Source organism: Rutidosis leptorrhynchoides, chromosome 2 (assembly GCF_046630445.1).
Source record: "Rutidosis leptorrhynchoides isolate AG116_Rl617_1_P2 chromosome 2, CSIRO_AGI_Rlap_v1, whole genome shotgun sequence".
NCBI lineage: Eukaryota > Viridiplantae > Streptophyta > Magnoliopsida > Asterales > Asteraceae > Rutidosis > Rutidosis leptorrhynchoides.
The window spans coordinates 547345283-547368544 of record NC_092334.1 but is presented as its reverse complement, the minus strand read 5'-3'; the positions used below and the strand labels follow the sequence as shown (position 1 = coordinate 547368544).

General features: G+C 32.3%; 3 protein-coding genes across 3 annotated transcripts; 2 read left to right on the top strand and 1 right to left on the bottom strand.

Annotated features, from left to right (window-relative positions):
- Nucleotides 1-10420: 10420 nt before the first annotated feature.
- On the top strand, nt 10421-11769 carry LOC139889672 (uncharacterized). Its single transcript, XM_071872609.1, has 2 exons — nt 10421-11033; nt 11174-11769. The coding sequence occupies exons 1-2, from the start codon at nt 10421-10423 to the stop codon at nt 11767-11769; spliced, it is 1209 nt and encodes a 402-aa protein (XP_071728710.1).
- Nucleotides 11770-12283: 514 nt separating this feature from the next.
- Nucleotides 12284-15469, top strand: LOC139893040 (alkane hydroxylase MAH1-like). The gene is made up of 2 exons (XM_071876176.1): nt 12284-13536; nt 14897-15469. The coding sequence occupies exons 1-2, from the start codon at nt 12319-12321 to the stop codon at nt 15215-15217; spliced, it is 1539 nt and encodes a 512-aa protein (XP_071732277.1). The 5' UTR covers nt 12284-12318; the 3' UTR covers nt 15218-15469.
- A 418-nt stretch (nt 15470-15887) lies between these two features.
- On the bottom strand, nt 15888-21926 carry LOC139894562 (ABC transporter F family member 5-like). Its single transcript, XM_071877916.1, has 9 exons — nt 20992-21926; nt 20207-20548; nt 18317-18457; nt 18041-18220; nt 17288-17443; nt 17067-17168; nt 16821-16949; nt 16486-16590; nt 15888-16218 (listed from the first exon to the last, which is right to left on the bottom strand). Exons 1-9 carry the CDS (start codon nt 21835-21837, stop codon nt 16123-16125), a joined length of 2097 nt encoding a protein of 698 aa, XP_071734017.1. The 5' UTR covers nt 21838-21926; the 3' UTR covers nt 15888-16122.
- Between the last annotated feature and the right edge of the window lie 1336 nt (nt 21927-23262).

Sequence of the window (23262 nt, the reverse complement as noted above, 5' to 3'; positions counted from 1 at the left end):
TGTATTTTGTAGTAAAAATACATATGACAACAATGAACAGTGTAGGGTTGGCCTCGGATTCACGAACCTATATCATATATATATATATATATATATATATATATATATATATATATATATATATATATATATATATATATATATATATATATATATATATATATATATATATATATATATATATATATATATAATATACATAGTTGTTATTGAATAAAATTATATATTATTTGTTATTTTTAATAAGTTATGGGTTTCATTATTAACTTAATTAAAAGTATTTATTTTATATACCTTAAATAAATAAAAATATTAATATAGTTTACTTAAGTATATTCTTATATAACTAATTTATATTGTAGTAATGATAATAATATTAGTAATAATATTGATAACAATAATAATAATATAGTTTTTATAAAATAATGATACTAGTAATAATACAAATGATAATAATAATAATGTAAAGATAATAATATTAATAAATGATAATTACCTTTAAAGCTTAATAATAATAAAAATAAACAATATTAATAATTGTATTAATAATATTAATAAATATGATCTTAACAATAATAATAATATTAATAACAACAATAACAATTAGATAATAATATTTGTAATAATAATAATGATGATAATAATAATAATAATAATAATAATAATAATAATAATAATAATAATAATAATAATAATAATAATATACCTAATAAAAGGGAATATGTGGCTTTGTTGGCGGCCACAACAGATCGAGAAGGCAGAAATAGAAAACGCAGGAAAAAAAAAATACCACGATTCATGAAACCTTCGATTCTTTAATCGATCAATCGATCACATAACAACTCGAGGTAATCGGTCATCGATTCATCATCATCGTCTCAATCATCATCATCATCGTTTCAATCTTCATCATCATCGTTCATCGTTATCCCTAATTAATCGATCAAGTAACCGGAAATCAATTAATTCAAGTAAGCAATCGATTCATGATGTTCTCTTAATTTCTTAAATCCCTTTATATATTTATTTGGTTGAACAATGGCAGAAATTTTATGATGTTCTTAATGGCTTGATAATGATAATTGAAAGAAATTGAAATTGTAAACGATGTAACAGATGTTGAGATCTATTCAACTTTTACAGGTTGTAATATAGATACAATGAAACTGTTAAACATCTGTTACCTCAAGTTTTATAAAGAGAAAGAAAAAATAAATAAATAAATAAATAAATACATCTGTTTGCTCTTTTGATTTTATTGCTTATATCAGTGTTTAGATTGCTACACAAATATGATTCTTTTTAAATGAAAACGGGTTCTTTCAATATTACAAGCTGAAGTTGGTGATTGTTTTGTACTCACCAGTGTATATATATACATATATATAGAAATGATGAAGATGATGGTTGCAGGTTAGGTTATTTGGACAGAATTGAGAACAGGAGCAATAGTGACCGAACTGCAGCAGTTTTCGTGGGTTGGTTTGATAATTAAAAAGGTGTGGCAATACAGGAAAAGTTGCAGCTGTAGGAGGCTTAGAATGGTGGTACTTGATCATCAGGGAGAGTAATAATTTACAAGTTTTTGAATGATGTTTGGTTTTATGAAATTGGAACATCTTGCAGGTGTTTGCTCGACAGATGGAGGTGGTTTCATTGACAAATAACAGAAAACCAGATAGCAGTCGTAGCAGTCATGGTGACTGATGGTTCTTATAATGAAGTTGGTGATTCGCAGGTGAAGGTGTGAAATGTTGAATTAGTTTGGGTCGATTATAGATAAGAACAGGAGTAACCAACAATCACTTAGGAGGTGCAGGTGGGTTCATTGCTTACGTTGGTGATCGATGGAAGCAAAGAGGGTGGAGTTGGTGTGGGTGTTATACCCTTAGTTTTTATCTCTACACTTGTATGTGTATATGTTATATGTAGATAAAGTTAAGAAGGTGATAGATCAGTTTAACAGAAAGCAATAAACAAAAAGAAATTTTCTTCTTAGTCATGCAGTGGGTCCATGGTTGAATGTTTATCTTAGCTAGCCTTTGATTTGTAATAGAACGTGACTAGTTTAAACTAGTTGACTTGTTTCAGGAACGAAGGGGCTCAAGTGAGTCGACTAGTTGAGTTATCAATTTGTTCTGACTCGGCTGGGATCGACTTGTGGAAATGAGACATGAAAAAAAAATCATTTGACTTAAGTCATTTGCAAAAGAGAAGCGGTTACGGCTGAGTTGATTCACTGAGTTGTACTCGGTTGTTTCATACTCATGATTAACTTTAGATTGTGGTGATTGAGACTTAAAGTTTGATACAATAAAGATAATGGAAAACATGAGGTTAAGAAAAAATTGATGTGGACCAATTAATTATGAACATCCATATTGAAGCAAAAGTCATTGATGCACCACTACCAAACATTTTTGCTTGATTGTTTGCTTACTAGTTTATTACTTACAATCACAATGTTAATTTAAGTTGAAGAAGCAATTAGACGCGTGAGTGTAGTATGTACTCATATATGTAGATACGTTATATATAGAGCAAGGAGATGGTTAATATATAGTAATAGATATGTATATAAGTAGGTTAACATTACAATCAATCATCAACAGTAATCAATTGAAACTGTTACACATAATAAAGGTAACCCCAAATCACGGATAAATGATATGAACTAAGTGAGTGGTGATGGAAAGAAACAAAGGCAGATAACAGAATGATATAATAATACTATATTATGAATTCTCAAATTAAACGTGGACAACCAATAATTTCTACGGACAGTTTTTCACGGAGTGCTAAATCATTTTCTAAATGAGTTCAAAACCAAATATATATTTTTCGATATACATTATATATATATTTATTCATTTTAATAATAAATTTCATTATATCTTATATTATTTTATTTTACAAAATTAATCCTAATATCTAAATAATATAATACTTAATATTATATTTTGAATCAATATATTTATTTATATTTTTATATATATATGCACCTATTCACAAATAATTGTTCATGAATCGTCGAGAACAGTCGAAGGGTAATTGCATAAATGAAACAGTTGAAAATTTCTGAGACTCAACATTATAGACTTTGCTTATCGTATCGAGATCATGTAAAGATTAAGTTTAAATTTGGTTGGAAATTCTCGGGTCATCACAATGGGACCAACTGTTGAAGACTTCGTCCAGATGGATTAGGACGGGTCATTTCAGAAAAGGGAAATGAAAATGAATAAAATGGATGAGTGGTGGATAATTAGTGCTCCAATCAGATCTAGACGTAAAATGATGATTTTGCCCTTGAACCCCTTATTTTAAAAACAAAATCCGGGACCAGTACACCCAGTGGGTCGCGGCGCGGCCCCAATTGTCGCGGCGCGGCGTTTAACGTATTTGACGAGCTTTCTTAAATCATTCCTGACTCAGACTCTAGTTATTTGTCGCGGCGCGACCCTCTTCTCCGCGGCGCGACATATAAAGGGAAACTCGACCCTTCTTAACATACCTCCTGACTCTGGTTTGAGTTCAATGTCGTGGCGTGACAAAGGCTTCCACGGCACGGCAATGGCCTTCAACTGAGCCATTCGACAGCTTTACACAACTTAATGATTTATCCAACTTGTACACTTCGTTCAAGCTTCCTATACACGTCTAAACCTCATCTTTAGTCTCACAAGCCTTAACATGAACAAAGACTCATGCATATAACTATACATGCATATATTCTAAACACATATATATATACATACATATTCGTATATATATATATATATATATAATTACACAATTTCTAACACTTAGGTCTTTTAATCATATAAATGCACAAGTTATAAGCGTACTAAAAATTAAGTTTGTACCTTTAAAAGTTTACGGGAAAAAAGGGATGTTACAACCGTAAACATTACGACCACGACCATTACCATAAGGGTGATTTCGAACATAGTTATGATTTTTATTATTGTTATGGTAATTTCCATGATGATGGTTTTGGCCAATATGACCACGACCTCGCCCACGTCCTTGTCCAGGTGCATTTCTTTTTTTATTATTATTATTGTTAATAGCATTAGCTTCAGGGAATGCTAGCACACCGGTAGGACGAGATTCTTGATTCTTTATCAGTAATTCTTTATTCACTTCTGCAACTAAGAGATAAGTTTGAAGTTTGGAAAAAGTTTTGTAATTCTGCAATCTTAAATTTTCTTGTATAGTTATATTTGCAGAATGCATTGTGGAGAAAGTTTTCTCCATCATATCAGCATCACTTATTTCTTGACCACAGAATTGAAGCTTTGAACGGATCTTGAACATGGCCGAGCTGTATTCACTTACCTTTTTAAAATCTTGGAACCTTAGATTTCTCCATTCTTCCCTCACAGCTGGGAGTAATATTTCCTTTTAATTATCGAATCTACTCTTGATACTTTCCCATAAAACATGTGGATCTTTGATAGTGAGATACATATGTTTTAAGGTGATATCAATATGTTTGCGAATAAAAGCAATTGATTTTAATTTATCTTGATCAGAACAAGTATTGTTTTCTTTTAAAGTTTCTAGAATACCCAATGATCCAAGATTTATTTCTACATCCATGACCCATAATGTGTAGTTTGTTCCCGATACGTCTAGGGCATCAAACTCAAGCTTTGATAAGTTTGACATTTTCTATTTTCAGAAAGATGAACAACATAAATTATAATCATAATCAATTTCTAACAACATGAAATTAGAATCAATTTAAATTCATAAGTAGCAAACAACAAAATAATGGTATGATTACAAATAATAAAACTACAAGGGCAAGATAGAATATAGGTTCACCCGGTGGTATATTAGCAACAATGATGATAGTTAATATGACCAATACAATAGAAAAAATCATCCTTTTGTGAATCATCTTTACAAAAACTTTTTGAGAGTGGTAATCTGAGAAAATGAAGATTGATTTGTGAAAATGTGAAAAAACGGAGATGTTTATTTTATATTTGAAAAATATAGTCGTTGTAACGTCATCAGTTGACGTTAACAACCGTTATGTATTCGTTATATTAATAATAATTTTAATAAAATTATTTTATTAGTATAAATATGATTACTATAAAATACATTTAGTATAAATACGTTTAGTATAAATACAAAGATTAAGAGAATAAACATATTATGCATAAATAATAAATTTAAGAATAAACATTAGTATGCATGAAATAAATAATGATTAATTGCAATATAAATGTTAGTGAAGTTAATAAGATTTAGATTACAGAAATATAATTCAGGCGGTATAACCGACCATATATAACTTAAATAACATAAATATAAATGTTAATGAAGTTAATAAAAGTTAGATTACAGAAATATAATTCAGGCGGTATAACCGACCATATATAACTTAAATAACATAAATATAAATGTTAGTTATGATGATAATAATATTTACCTTACTAATAAATAATAGAAGATATCGTTAAAGAAATTTTTTTTTTTACCTTGATTATGCGGAGCACTTCGTGCTGATAACGTATTATAATTCAATAGGCTTATAACTACCTTTAGTGACGTGTTATAATTCAATAGGCTTATAACTACCTTTAGTGACGTGTTATAATTCAGTAGGCTTATAACTACCTTTAGTGACGTGGTTTTTGACTGTGGACTATTGATAATTATTAGAAGATATAAAGAGAGAAAGAGTGTATATATATGAAATATATATATCATTCAAGCAAGTTACATGATTACATTTGATGGGCTATTTATAATACATGATTTACTGTGCATTATTTGACTTATAATTAGGAGTAGTTGTCATCCATATTTACTTTATCACAACAGTAACTACAATTTTTTAGAAATAAACACTTAAAAAATAAAAATTAAAAAGAAAATATCATCACATGCTATGCACGTGGACATGAATGGGTTATAAATTCGACTAAGTGGCTAAGATATATACTGAGATTGTAGTTTTGCTTAATCAAACTACAAAATTGTCCACTTCTTTTAGTATATAAGATATAATATAATATAATAATGACTAAAGTACTCTTAAAATATCATTAGCTTTGAAAAAGTGTTAAGCCCCATTAAATTTTGATCATAAATTATATATATGCTATAAGACATGGAAACTAATGTCGTTCCCCCAATTTTTTTGTCGTTCATCACCTTTCATTCACACTGCGATTTTCCACTTTACCCCCCTCAATTTTCTTGGGCTGTTAAATTTTGCAGAAGTTAAAAGTGTAACTTCAATTTTTAATTTAAATCAAAAAAGAAAACTCACCATAAACTTCAACGGACCCTATCTTCCTACTCATCACGAATTAATTTTCACCGCTACTACCATTAAACTTAAAATAATTTTACGAACAAAACGAGACTAACTACGTCCGAAACGGATACCTTTAAAAACGCTAACCACACCAACATCTAAACGGGTCTTAACACATGGGTCGTTTCTGAAATGTCCCGTTCTTATTGATTAAAAATGTTCCATATTAATTGATTTCGTTGCGAGGTTTTGACCTCCATATGAGACGTTTTTCAAAGACTGCATTCATTTTAAAACAAACCATAACCTTTATTTCATCAATAAAGGTTTAAAAAGCTTTACGTAGATTATCAAATAATGATAATCTAAAATATCCTGTTTACACCCGACTATTACATAATGGTTTACAATACAAATATGTTACAACGAAATAAGTTTCTTGAATGCAGTTTTTACACAATATCATACAAGCATGGACTCCAAATCTTGTCCTTATTTAAGTATGCGACATCGGAAGCTCTTAATAATCACCTGAGAATAAACATGCTTAAAACGTCAACAAAAAATGTTGGTGAGTTATAGGTTTAACCTATATATATCAAATCGTAACAATAGACCACAAGATTTCATATTTCAATATACATCCCATACATAGAGATAAAAATCATTCATATGGTGAACACCTGGTAACCGACATTAACAAGATGCATATATAAGAATATCCCCATCATTCCGGGATACCCTTCGGATATGATATAAATTTCGAAGTACTAAAGCATCCGGTACTTTGGATAGGGTTTGTTAGGCCCAATAGATCTATCTTTAGGATTCGCATCAATTAGGGTGTCTGTTCCCTAATTCTTAGATTACCAGACTTAATAAAAAGGGGCATATTCGATTTCGATAATTCAACCATAGAATGTAGTTTCACGTACTTGTGTCTATTTTGTAAATCATTTATAAAACCTGCATGTATTCTCATCCCAAAAATATTAGATTTTAAAAGTGGGACTATAACTCACTTTCACCAAATATCACTTCGTCGAGAATTTGACTTGGCCACGGGTTGATTCACAAACCTATAACAATATATATATATATATATATATATATATATATATATATATATATATATATATATATATATATATATATCAAAATATGATCGAAATATATTCACAATATTTTCTTTATTATGTGTTGATGATTTTTAGTTGTCCAGTTAGCGGTCCGATGTTAGAAGTCCACAATTGATCGTACATGAATAATTTAATATATATATCTTGAATCAATCCACGACCCAGTGTATACATATCTCAGTATTGATCACAACTCAAACTATATATATATTTTGGAATCAACCTCAACCCTGTATAGCTAACTCCAACATTCACATATAGAGTGTCTATGGTTATTCCGAAATATATATAGATGTGTCGACATGATAGGTCGAAACATTGTATACGTGTCTATGGTATCTCAAGATTACATAATATACAATACAAGTTGATTAAGTTATGGTTGGAATAGATTTGTTACCAATTTTCACGTAGCTAAAATGAGTAGTTTTTACCAATTTTGTTTTGCTCGCCATTTCTTCGTTTCTAATCTGTTTTGAGTGATTTAAGCGGCCACGGTTTCGTATTGAACTTGACTTTATGAAACTAAACATAAAAGGTATAGGTTTATAGTCAGAAATACAAGTTACAAGTTGTTTTTGAAAGAGGTAGTTATTTCCGTCGAAAGAACGACATCTTGATGACTGTTTTGAAAAACATACTTTCACTTTGAGTTTAACCATGATTTTTGGATATGGTTTCATGTTCATAAGAAAAATCATTTTCTCAGAAGTATATCTTTTAAATCAAAGTTTTTCATAGTTTTTAATTATCCAAACCAAAACAGCCCCCGGTTGTAACTCCGACGGCGTAAATCCGATTTTATGGTGTTTATCGTGTTTCCGGGTTTTAAATCATTAAGTTAGCATATCATATAGATATAGAACATGTGTATAGTTGATTTTAAAAGTGTAGTTAGAAGGATTAACTTTATTTGCGAACAAGTTTAGAATTAACTAAACTATGTTCTAGTGATTACAAGTTTACCACTTCGAATATGATAGCTTTTCATGTATGAATCGAATGATGTTATGAACATCATTATTACCTTAAGTTCCTTGGATAAACCTACTGGAAAAGAGAAAAATGGATCTAGCTTCAATGGATCCTTGGATGGCTCGAAGTTCTTGAAGCAGAATCATGACACGAAAACAAGTTCAAGTAAGATCATCACTCGAAATAAGATTGTTATAGTTATAGAAATTGAACCAAAGTTTGAATATGAGTATTACCTTATATTAGAAAGATATCTTACTGTAAATAAGAAAGATTTCTTGAGGTTGGATGATCACTCTACAAGATTGAAAGTAAGCTAGCAAACTTGGAAGTATTCTTGATTTTATGAAACTAGAACTTGTAGAATTTATGAAGAATACTTAGAACTTGAAGATAGAACTTGAGAGAGATCAATTAGATGAAGAAAATTGAAGAATGAAAGTGTTTGTAGGTATTTTTGGTCGTTGGTGTATGGATTAGATATAAAGGATATGTAATTTTGTTTTCATGTAAATAAGTCATGAATGATTACTCATATTTTTGTAATTTTATAAGATATTTCATGCTAGTTGCCAAATGATGGTTCCCACATGTGTTAGGTGACTCACATGGGCTGCTAAGAGCTGATAATTGGAGTGTATATACCAATAGTACATACATCTAAAAGCTGTGTATTGTACGAGTACGAATACGGGTGCATACGAGTAGAATTGTTGATGAAACTGAACGAGGATGTAATTGTAAGCATTTTTGTTAAGTAGAAGTATTTTTATAAGTGTCTTAAAGTCTTTCAAAAGTGTATGAATACATATTAAAACACTACATGTATATCCATTTTAACTGAGTCGTTAAGTCATCGTTAGTCGTTACATGTAAGTGTTGTTTTGAAACCTTTAGGTTAACGATCTTGTTAAATGTTGTTAACCCAATGTTTATAATATCAAATTAGATTTTAAATTATTATATAATCATGATATTATGATGTACGAATATATCTTAATATGATATATATATATATATACATTAAATGTCGTTACAACGATAATCGTTACATATATGTCTCGTTTCAAAATCATTAAGTTAGTAGTCTTGTTTTTACATATGTAATTCATTATTAATATACTTAATGATATGTTTACTTATCATAATATCATGTTAACTATATATATATATATATATATATATATATATATATATATATATATATATATATATATATATATATATATATATATATATATATATATATATATATATATATATATATATATATATATATATATATAAAACCATATATATGTCATCATATAGTTTTTACAAGTTTTAACGTTCGTGAATCACCGGTCAACTTGGGTGGTCAATTGTCTATATGAAACCTATTTCAATTAATCAAGTCTTAACAAGTTTGATTGCTTAACATGTTAGAAACATTTAATCATGTAAATATCAATTTCATTTAATATATAAAAACATGGAAAAGTTCGGGTCACTACAGTTTCTCTCTCTGTACATACACAACGCTACGTTAAATACGAACATGCAGCCCGAAAACTCTCGCAGCATCGAGCGGGCTGCTCCGGACTAGTTCTACACTAATCTAAAAAGATATAAAAGCACTTAGAGCGGTCCCAATGGTTCATTCAGGAGAGCCGCCCAGCTCCGCCCAGCCTGGGCGCTGATGGCACGAGCTCGCCCAGGCCCCCGCCCAGGGGCTCGCCCAGCTCCTCCGTCCCCCACTTTGTCCGTCCTTAGCATATTTGTGGACGGTTTTTGGCACTAAAAAAAAATTAAAATAAAATTCCAACGGCTAGTTAACGGATACATTTTTTTTACCCTATATATTACTCCTATTCTCTTATTTCTACACACACAAACATACATTTCTTTTTCATTTCCATTACTCTCATTTCATATTTTTTTTTTACCTTTCCATCATTTTTATATTCAAATAAACAAAATGAGTTCCAATAACACAAATCCCGATCCCGACGCATATATGGTATTATCGATCACGAATACCACTATGAATCGAGCACTCGAATCACTTGACGCGTTAGATGAATTAAGTGACAACGAAGAAGTTGAACCAATACCACGGGCACCTAGAAGATATTTACAAAGAGATCGTCAGGGTCGTGCAAGAGCTTTATGGAATGATTATTTTTCCGACTATCCCACATTTTCGGCCGATTATTTTCGTAATCATTTTCGAATGAGCAAACCTCTATTTCTTCGTATATGTCAAGGTATTTTGAACTTTTCTCAATCTCCAGTTCCAAAATATTTTAGTTATTTTATTCAAAGACGTGATGCTACCGGATTACTTGGTTTTAATATTGTTCAAAAAAACACATCCGCCATACGTCAACTAGCTTATGCCGCTTCGGCCGATGTTTTTGATGAGTATTTGCATATGAGTGAACAAACCTCATATGATTGTTTAAACAATTTCTGCAAATGTGTTTTCCACATGTACGGACCCGAATATTTGAGAAAACCAAATGCACAAGATGTGCAACGTTTGACCACTAAACATGCTCAAATACATGGTTTTTCGGGAATGTTAGGAAGTATTGATTGTATGCATTGGGCATGGAGAAATTGTCCGGCACGTCGGAAGGGTCATCATACACGAGGTGACCATGGTTACCGTCAATTATGCTTGAAGCGGTAGCGTCGTACGATGGATGATTATGGTACGCTTTTTTTGAAACTGCTGGATCAAACAATGATATCAACGTACATAATCAATTCGATTTGTTTAACGACTTATTAGCCGGTGAAGCACCACCATGTACGTATACGGTTAACGAGTGTACGTTTACTAAGGGTTATTATTTGGCGGTTGAAATTTACCCGGAATGGTCTACATTAGTTAAGTCATTCAGAAATCCGATAGACCCGAAACAAAAAAAATTCAAAGGGTATCAAGAATCGGCAAGAAAAGATATTGAACCAGCATTTGGAATACTACAAGGCCGATGGCAAATTGTTCAACGTCCGGCACGACCGTATTATATTCGCAAAATTAGAAGAATTTTCTTAGCTTGTGTGATATTAAATAATATGATAACTGAGGACAACGGTCGTGCATTTTGTGGACTCGAGGAAAATTATCGTTCGGTTCGACGAACACGGGGATCATTCCAAGAAAGGGTTGATGCGCATATGCGAGTGGACGCGGAAATAAGAGATGTGGGCATTCATCGACTACTACGAGATATGCTTGTAGAACACATACATAATCTTCCACCTAATTATCGCATACGACATGATCCGACAAGAAATCCAAACAATCAAGATGACGTCGGACCTTCGCACATTCCCAATGACGAGGATGGAGAAAATCAAGAAGACGACGATGAAGAATAGGACTTTTAATATTAATTATTGTAGTGTTTTTAATTTTTAATAAAAGTTTAGTTTATTTATATTTTCATGTAATTTTATTTTTAATTGTATGTTTTATTTTAATGTATTTTTTTTAATTATTGTAATGTTTTTTAAATAATTGTAATTATTTGATAATATAAAAAATTAAAAAATAAAATAAAAATATGGAAGGAGGAGTGTTATTGTTGAAAGTGTTTATTCCTGAGTTTAGTCCTAGGAAGGAAGTGAGATGAAAGTGCTGATGAGACGCTGAATGGTTGGTTAGTCCTGGAGGAAATCCTGTTATGATTGGGATCTCTCTTAACATGCACTAATTACCTTAAACTTAACTTACGACAATAATTCAAGTTGTTATTTTTTCTTTTTCCCATATATTTTACAAAACTAGTAAAACAACCGCCAACTAAACCCTTAATTTCACTTCACTACCTACGTACCATATATAGCATGCATCCCCTAATATCTTTGTCACTCATATTTTTACCCACACCAAACCAAACTAAACCGAAGTTGTCCATTAAACACGACATGTTGTTGTCTTTCGGCTACTTTGAGCTTATTCTAGCAACTATATGCTTCTTCTGTTTCTCTTTTTATCGTCAACGAAACGCAATACTCTACGAGTGGCCGTTTCTAGGGATGTTTCCGGCTTTGGTTCGTGGTACCGGAATAATCCACCAACGTTGTGCCATAATTCTCCAACAAACGGGCGGCACGTTCTTGTTCAAAGGTCCATGGTTTATTGACATGGACATGTTAGCCACCGTCGATCCTACCGATATTCATCACATCATGTCCTCAAATTTCTTAAATTTCCCTAAAGGCAATGAATTTAGGGAGATTTTTGATGTTTTAGGAGATGGGATTTTTAATTCGGATTATGATTTGTGGAGATACCATAGAAAGGTTACTAATTCTTTAATTAATAACCCTAAGTTTTTACAATTTATAGCAAGAATGAACTTTGAAAAAATTAGTAAAGGCTTAATTCCGGTTCTTGATTATGTGGCATCAAAAGATATTGTTGTTGATATGCAAGATGTGTTTCAAAGGTATACTTTTGACACAACTTGTATGTTTGTGACTGGTTACGACCCCGGGTGTTTATCAGTCGAGTTTAAGGACGTCCCCTTTTCACGAGCCATGGATGAAGCCGAAGAAGCTATTTTTGCGCGACACGTTATTCCAAAAAGCGTGTGGAAGTTACAAAAATGGTTTGGGATTGGTACCGAAAAGAAGTTAAAAAATGCCTGGGTAATTTTAGATGATGTGATTTTAGGTCTCATTTCAAGAAAAAGAAAAGATTTAAATGAAAAAATCCCGTCGAAAGATGATAATTCATCAAAAGGTGTTGACATGTTAACTTCTTTGATAACCGAAGATGGATCATGTTTTAGTAATCAACAAGGGTTCAAAAATGATGATAAGTTTCTAAGAGACATGATATTGAATTTGATGATTGCGGGTAGGGACACGACTAGTTCGTCGTTAACGTGGTTCTTGTGGCTCGTTATGACTCATCCTCATGTCGAAAAAAGGATTATCGAAGAGATAAATGAGACGATACCCGAGTTCGAAGTTGGAAAATGGCGAATGTTTAAAGCTGAAGAGACTAATAAATTGGTTTATTTGCATGCGGTTTTTTGTGAAGCGTTAAGGCTTTATCCTCCTGTTCCGTTTCAACATAAAGAACCGGTTGAACCGGATGTTCTTCCAAGTGGTCATCATGTAGATTCAAAAATGAAGGTAACATGTATCTACCTCTTTGCATTTCTTATTTAATTTATTCTTTTTAAAACATTGTGCTATAAACATATTGTAAATAGATATACAAGACTACGGACTACCATGATATTGGAAAATGAGATAAGTTGTATTGTTGACTGCACATAAATTTAATATATCGTTGACTCCAATTAGCAACCGTCAAATTTATTAAGGAGAACGTTAAACTTAATTTTTAAGACTACAATTAATTTTTAATGAAAAAGTGAAAGATGTTACTCCATTTTAAGACTACACTTAATTGTCTTTTTCTCTCTGTTTTCCGTGGTCAAGGAAAAAAGTCACTACCAACTACTGCTGGTATGATTTATATTATTATAAACGCGTTTGAATTAATTATAAAATACAGTATAAATATTCTTTTTAATACTATTTTATTTATTTATATTTAATTTATTTAAATTTATTACGATATTTCATGATCATTACTAACTCATGATGATAAATGTTACGGTGTACATCTATTTCATGTAATTATTAACTCATGATTGATAAATGTAAAAAAATCACATAAAGTTAATAGTCATTTGAGTTATATATCAGTCAAAATGATTGAATAACATTCTAGATATAAAATATATACAGAAAATGATGAAAATACGCTTTTTACCATTTATTTAAGCTAATCTGATCTAAAATTTGCTTACCCCGTTTAAAAAAATATTTTCATCTTAACCACTCTCCCTATATATATTTAGCGTAAAGTTAAAGGATGTCACGTTTACAATTTAATGTTTAAGAAAATCTAGTGTCGTAATCTAATCAGCGATCACCAAAAGCATTGATACAAGTTTTCATTTTTTGTGTATTATAAATAAATAAAAGTTGTCCAAATATATTTAACACCTACCATCAATATTGTAGCTATTTCTGTAATGAGGTATCTAGTTTGTGCAAGTCTACTACGGAGTAGTATTATTTAGGAGTACCTATTTTCACAAAGTGACAGATTAACTATTTATTTTTTTTATTTATTTCGGCAACTCACACATTAAACAAGAATTTATCCGCAAATATGCGTACGATGGAGCTTGAACCCCCAATTTGTTTAGTTGAAAGATTCCTTTAATACCGCTAGACTGTTATAAGCCCTTAGGTTTACACAAACTTTTGGTTACATCTTTTTTTTGTTAAAAGCATAAGTGCTATTTAATAGTAACATAAGTGCTATTTAATAGTAACAACTCATGTCAAAATTAATTAAAGTTTCTATATACCATTGCACCTGTGATTTGTTTTGTTGGAAAACACAAGAAAAATATCGAACTTTAAGTAGTTATAACTTATAAGCACTAAATTTTTAATGTCTTGTAATTTTCAGATATTGTTTTCATTATATGCAATGGGAAGAATGGAAAACATTTGGGGTGAGGATAGCTGCGAATTCAAGCCCGAAAGGTGGATCACTGAGAAACAAACGATAAGGCACGAGCCATCATATAAGTTCATGTCGTTTAATGCAGGACCAAGGACGTGCATTGGGAAACAAGTCGCGTTTACTCAAATGAAAGCCGTAGGTGCAACCATTTTACATAATTACAACTTCGAAATGGTTAAAGGTCATATCGTGGAACCTAATGTGTCCATCATTCTCTACATGAAATACGGGTTGAAGGTTAGGGTTGCACGAAAATGGACTTGACTCTCGTGATGTGTACTTATATATTATCGCGTTTAGCTTTTAAAATTAGTGACTAATTAATCGGTATTTATGAAGTAACAAAAAAGCAAAAAAGAATACTATGGTTTGTATCTAGTAAGCTCAAAAAGAAATGGAAATGAAACATCACTTGTGCAAGAAGGATGTGTTTATTCATAAAAGATCATCTCGTAAGTTTAAGGTGTTTAGCTATTTCATGTCGTGTGATTACATGATTTTTGTGAAGTTGTTTAAATGTGTCACTCTTTGTATGAATAATGTAAAAAATATTGGCATCTATTTATGTCTTTTTATTTACTCTTAGGTATATTGTTATTTGCATGTATCTATTCTGCTATTAAAATCTCCCTAACATCTTTTTGTTATAATCATGTAAATCGAACGGGTAGCTGTGTTTTCAACAAGAATACATTTTACATCCTATACCCTTTAACGTTGTCTATGTACAATTTTAGTCCCTCTTTTCAAGTCCTTTTAACCTAAAGTTAGGTGCTATTAAGAGAACAAATGTTTTTCCCTTAATCCATAATAAGCTTTCAAGTTTCAACACAAACATCCCTTGAGCAAATCCTGAAAGTGGGGCCCATCTCCTCAAGTGACTTTTACAGCAGCAAAAAATCATGAAAAAGGAATATTTGAACATATAGTTAACTTGTGATAAGAAACATCTCATCAAATTCATATGTTTTATCTAATAATAATATTAATAAGCCAGGGTCGAAAAATTAAACATATATCGCCCACAGATAAAATACCAAAAGGCTCATAAAATTTCGCCCGGCGTTCATGTATTCTCTTTTCCCAGATCAAACTAGTTTAATATCAATGATCTATTCCTATATTTATTTAATAAGTAAAAATATGTACAATCGGCATGCAAGTCGCCTTCAATTCCATCTTTTAGAGTTTTTCAGTCCCTTTGATTTCTGTTTAGCCTGCTGAAATGCCTGCATTTTTTGCTTCTTGCGAGCTTCTCGTTCAGCCTATACACAGTAACACCATATCAACAAACACACTAAAATGTTTAGAGTAGATTTATGAGACTTGTTTTATTAAAAGCAAAGAAGATCGGGTTCAAATCTTGTGTTAAAAAAATGACCAGTAATTCGGCTGGGCCGTGTACATTAGAGTATGGGGTCAGAAGAATACTCGCCCTCCCGGGTAACATGAACAGGAAAAAAATTAGTGATGTCATACATGACATCATAGATTTTGCATTTGCTAGATTAGAAAATATAGTTATGTCATACCTTTGACATTTTAGATTTTGCTTTGGCTTTAGGAGATTTGTCTTCTAGCTCAGCTTCTCGTTCGAGAGCTTTTTCTCTTGCCTCGAGGTTCTTCTCGAGATAGTACTATTAAAGCCAAAACAATGTAGCGTTAATGCCTCTATTTATAAATCAAAATTTTCTATAAATAAGGCCCATTTGCTTACACTGAAACCTCAATATAGAAATATAACATCATAACCATTAGTTTAGTAGGTGCCAAAAAAGTCTTGTCGATTTTGACTTTTTATAAATACAGTGTTTGATTACGCATATCAAGTTTGACTTTTTAAAATGGAATACGCATATGAACTTACATCATAGTCACCATTGTAGTCATGCAGATCTCCATCTTTAACTTCTAATACTCTATTCACTATTTGTTTTATAAAGTATCGATCGTGTGACACGGTAATGACAGTTCCCTCATATTCAGCAATTGCTTCCTGATGAACAAAGTTTATTCCCAATGAGCAATAATTGTGAATAATCAGTTACAGTACTTAACAAAAACTATAAGATTGACTTTTAATTAAAAAAATTAAAAAAATTAAAAAACAAACCTCGAGCATTTCTTTTGAAGGTATATCCAAATGATTAGTCGGCTCATCTAGTACCAGTAACGTGGAAGGTTTAACCATGAACTTACAAAATGCAAGACGTGCCTGAAACATAACCAAGTTAGTTTATTGAAACACAAAGTAGGTATATAAATAAATAGTAATATCACCACTTTTTTCCCTTTAAAAAAGATACAAATACTAAAAAAATTAAAAAAAATTACCTTTTCGCCACCACTCAATAGAGAGACTTTGCGATCTAGCATATCGGCCTTAAAATTGCAACGTCCAAGGAGTCCCTTTATATCATCGATTCTCCAATCTTCTGCAACTTCGGCTACAGTATCAACCACGCTTTTTTCCAAATCTAGAGCTTCGGCCTGAAAGTAATATGAAGTTGATATTACACAAAAATAAAACATTTGCATAATAATGCAGAACAGATAAAATGACAATTGTCCTAAAAAAATTGCAGCATTTATATATATATCTCTTTTGTGCAAATTAAGTTTAAGTTACATAACCATTCGGGTTTGCCTGAGTGGTCACCGAGTTGCCCAATGAAGCACACCACCCGGGTTCAATTCCTGGCTATGTCAAATTGTTCAAAAAGGGAGTGTGACCAGAGGGTGCGCATAATGCGCAATTCACCCGGTACCAGGTCTCGCGCTCGGGGGGCTTGATTACCCGAGGTTTTACCATCTATGGGGAGCCAATGTGCGCGTTCATAGGAGGGTTTCCTCGCTTACAAAAAAAAAAAAAAAAAAAAAAAATTTAGGCTACATAATTTTTAATAAGTTTCATGAACTGTGAATACACTGTCTGCAAACCTCTACCTGTTTAGCCTGTTCAACCCATTTCATGCATTTATTCATAAGATAATTTTTCTATTTTAACCTGTTACTAAGTTAAAAAGGAAAAGGAAAAAAAAACTTGATCTTAATTGATATATACATAAGTGGGTCTATATATATTACCTGATTTTGCTCAAAGTAGTTTGGTAGCACGTTGTGTTCGCCAAGAATTACTTCTCCATTGTTGGGCTTTTGTAAGCCCATAATCAACTTAAGCAGAGTACTCTTTCCACAACCATTAGGCCCAATTATTGCAATTTTCTCACCCCTTTCGATTGATATGTTAGCTTTTTTAAAGAGAACCTAGATAACCATTACAACCAAAATCACATTACCACATAATTATCATGCAAAACAGTTGGAACTATTCAACAATTTATCGTTATTATTAATAATTACCTTGTCTTCATAGCTAAACTCCAGATTTTTTATAGTCAAAACTTCCCTTCCACTTCTTCCACGTTCGGGGAATCTAATCTTCATTTGTTTCCGTATAAATGGTTTATCAACTTGTTCCTCCTCCTGAAGCTTTTCTAGTTTCTGTGATCATATAACAAAGGCGTTAATATCAGATGAGTATAATGATAATGATTATATTTGATACACCAAACTGGTTTTTAGCATAGGAACACACATACATCTTCGGGAAACACAAAGAGAAGAAAGATGGCCATCAAGTTTGGCATGAATGAGCAGTTTTAGCTAAATTTTGTAGCTTAAAAACACAAAAGAGAAAAGAAAAGAAACATCAGACTCCTCGTTTATTGTCAGAAGTCTAAGATTTCTTTTCGCATTTTTTCAAAGATGACATTTTACAACAAAAAACTCAACATGACGGTTTAACGGGTATTCCTTTGTTCCATGATGAGGGTCCTTATTAAGGATTGCAAAACGCAGAATTACTCGGCGAGTACTCGGTTTTAGCAACTCGGCGAGTACTCGATCAAAGTTGGTCAAACTCAAATAAACTCGGGATTACTCGGAAATTCGGTCAAAACTCGGGATTACTCGGAAATTCGGTCCAAGTCAAACTTTGTAAACATCCGAGTACACCACAACCGAGTTGCCGAGTACTCCCTTAATAGTCCCGACCGTGTACTCTCTGAGTAGTGATTTTTGCAACCTTGTCCTTATCCTTTAAATTTGATTAATAAATAGGATTGAGTTATAGTAAAATCCAATCAAGTTTAGATGAACCCAACCTCAATTTACCTCAAAAGGAGGTAGAAGTGCTAAACATACTCTATAATATATATATATATATATATATATATATATATATATATATATATATATATATATATATATATATATATATATATATATATATATATTTTTTAATGGCGGTTAGGAGTCAGTGACGGGTCCGAACGCGATGTTGGAACCCATTCACCCGATCATTTCCTAAAGGAATCATTATAGTCCTACCGACCCTCAAGAGGGAACCTCTAGGACTAATCCATACGGGCATCACGTGTGGTAAAACCCCATCAGGTGAGGCTCAAACGTATAGACGTCCGAAACCTCCAAGGCCCATGAAATGGGCGGCTAACTACACCGCCACCGCCACCGCCACCGCCACCACGCCCGCGCCCGCCGCCCCCGCCGCCGCCGCCGCAGCAGCAGCAGCAGCAGCAGCAGCAGCAGCAGCAACAACAACAACAAAACCCAATACCACATAAGTGGTGTATGGAGGAGGTGAGATGTAGACAATCCTTCCCCTATCCGAGAATAAAGACAAGTCATTTCTCCACCCAGAGTCAAAACACTCTCAAAAGTAGAGAGAAAGTCATCCCTCTCTCTATTCGACGGATAGAGAGATTGCGTCTGAGTGGACCTCCGGCCAATAAGTAGGAAAAAAAACTTTAAAAAATAAAATAGAATTGAGACGCCATGAAAATGGTAAAATCAAATTTCCATGGGTTTTGAATGCTGCCTTAAATTTAATTTAGGCTCTAAGAGTCAGTCAAGTGGCCAATAAGTCGACGCTTGCTGTCGACTCAATAACTAGAGCCGTGGCGGCTAACTACAAGTGAAATATTTTTGTAGCACATAAGAGTCGAATCCCTGACCGCCCTTATCAAAAAACAATGCACCAACAGTCTAACACCTTGTGGTTAATCATACTTTATTATTATGCTTATTAAATATAATTAACAATGATTTATGTTAACACATTTGAACTGTTAAAGAACGAAAATAAAGCCTAAATAGTTCAATCAACACTTAAATGTACAAAAAAGTCACTTCTACTTTCATATTACATATAGAAACACTTAAAGGTGATACCTTTTCAGCAGTAGATGCACGCCCAGAATTTGCGCCGGCACTTAACCTGCTAATTAAGCCTCTTGTATGCTCAATTTCCTTTTGTTGCTTCTCCCAAGCTGTAAACTGGGCCTCGATCCATGATGCTTTACCGATTATGTAATCCGAATAGTTTCCAATAAATGTTCTAGAAACACCCATGTCTGTCTCCACTATTTTTGTGCATAATTGATCAAGAAAAGCTCTGTCATGAGATATGATCACCATTGGAACATCTTGCTTGTTCAGATAACCTTCAAGCCACTCGATTGTGTCTAGATCAAGATGATTGGTAGGTTCATCCAATAGTAACAAATCTGGATCCTGCAACACATAACTTACTCAATCAGACCATACATCACAAGAATTCACCATATACAGATAATCAAAAGAGTGACCAAAAAAAAAAAAAATCTATTATCCGAAAAGAGGCAGTCATACTTCACTTATGTGAAGAACAAATAGCATATAATTGAGTTTACACATCAAGTTCATCATGTATAAATAGGGAAGGTCTCATTTAATACCACAAAAAAAAATAATAATAATAATAATAATAATAAAAAAAAAAAAAAATGAAATCATTTCAATTTCAATCACGTGATTAAAACATCAGTTCAATTCTATCGCAAACAATTAGAGTCAATCTGTACCATCCGATTTATTATCCAAGGGCCCAAGTTTATTCCCTAGTTCTCAATGTTTTTAGGAGTCTCAAACTTATTATATATATAAAAAAACCGAAATTTGAATTGGTTTAATCATACCTGAAGCAATATTTTGCCAAGTGACATCCTCATTTGCCACCCACCACTAAATGATGCAACAAGCCTATCCGCATCTTCAGGCGAAAACCCGAGTTCAGGCATCAACTTATTGATCTTAACATCAACAATATCCAAATTAACCGCCTGCGCACGTCTCTGTAACAAATCGAACTCATCCAATAACCTCCCCATTAACTCCAAATCGTCAACAGACCCTTCAATTGCCTTCTGAACCTTTTCTAACCGACTCGAAATCTCCATTTCTTCTTTAAAAGCATGTAAAAATTCCTCCTTTACAGTCCTAGTCAACGAAACCTCGAATTCTTGACTCAAAAACGATATCCTCATATTCGGTTTAGCCTTAACAACATTACCCGAATCGGGTTCTTCCATACCCGAAATAATTCTTAATTGGGTTGTTTTACCAGCTCCATTAACACCAACTAACCCTACTTTTTCACCCTTTTTAACTTCCCAACTTACATCTTTCAATACAGTAACACCTTTATATGATTTACTAATGTTTTCTAATCTAATACCTGATGAAATACTCGACGCGCCGGTCCCGGATTGTTTGTTTCCGCCGCGTCGAAAATCGGGTGTTTCCGACGAGTCTTTTGTGAACAAACTTTCAATATCTTCATTAGTAGTGGTGGTGGATGTTTGGGTGTCAACAGCAACAGCAGATAACCTAATTGAATGATGATTATGGGGTTTTGATGAGCAATTGACTATTAGGTGTGTTGAAATTGGGCGAATGGTGTTAGGTCTGAAACAGGGTTTACGGATAGGGGATAAGAAAGTGGAGTGAAGATCGATTGTGTGAAGTTTTGAGGTTAATTCCATTTTTGTTGCTGGATGAACAACAACAGAAGGGAATAAATTAAAATCAAAAAACACAAGTCGAGTGTTTGTGTAATAGGGGTAAAATTAAAGGTATAAAGAAGATGAAGAATGGTGGTGGGGTTGTGTAATTGGGATTTTATTATTTATTTGTGATTGAAATTTATTTGGGTATTTTAGGTTGATTTGTAAGCCACAAAGTGGAAGATAATAGATGTTGTAGCAACGTAGGTCATCCGTTTCCGTTTTTCTATTACAAAAAGAAATAATTTTACCGTTGATCCCTCCATTTTACCCCAAAAAGTTAACATCGTCCCTCAAGTTTTTTTTGGCTTTCAGCGTCCCTCTATTATCACCTTTTTTGATTACGCGTCCCTCCGTCAACTTTCTGTTAAAAATGTCAGTTAAGTCATGTCATGTGTCTTGCATGTGAGGGTAAATTCGTTTTTTTACTCTTTTCTTCACTAAAATTGAGGGACCACCGGCGCATTTACTATATAATTTATAATTTATATATATTTTTTTATCTATATATTTATTATATAATTTTGGTATATTTATTATATAATTTTTAAGAATTTATAAATTAAAAATATATAAATTATGATTCTCAATCACGGTTTGTTCAACAACATATCGAATGATTTAAGATAATTATTATAAACCAACTACGAGTCAAGTCAATAAGCGAAATCTGGAGAAGATTATGGTTTGAAGAATGAACCATAACTTCTCTAAATTCAGATAAGTTAATCTTATTTCAAATTAGGGGTCTAATATAATCGCATACATTTAATGCATTCAGAAATTATATCAACCCTAACTTTCAAGTTTTTCTCCCAAATCGCGTAAAATCAAAATCAATTTTAAATTTTTCGTCAATTTACGATGTCTTCTGTCGATCATTTGTTGAACATCCCGTTTGATAACTTGGTTTGCAGGTTTGTACTTATTGATCGAGGAGATTGAAACATGATTATCGATCGTTTTAGGGTTTGTTTAAAAAAATCAGGCTTTGTTTCCACTTTTCCCTGAAATTCGGGCTATAATTAATATCAACTTGATTTTGAAAACTCTCTTATTTTAAAATTATAATTAAGCAGGTTCATAGTGGAGGAATATGAAACTGTCTGATGTTAAAGAAAAATTGGGTCAATTTATTTGATCTTTACAAAAGAAACTGTCCGATGTTAAAGAAAAAGTGGGTCAATTTATTTATTTTTTAAAATTTGAATCTATATGTGGAATTACTCGTGTAATCGTTTATCTTCTTGAATCAAAGTACGTTAACTGTTGAATTGATATATTGGTAAGATTAATTCTTACATCTTTGAATTTGATTTGTTTCAATTTATGGGGGTTTGTTTGGAAGATCTATTGACGATTAAGTGATGAAGCATCGATGATTATACGATTATGAAATGAATA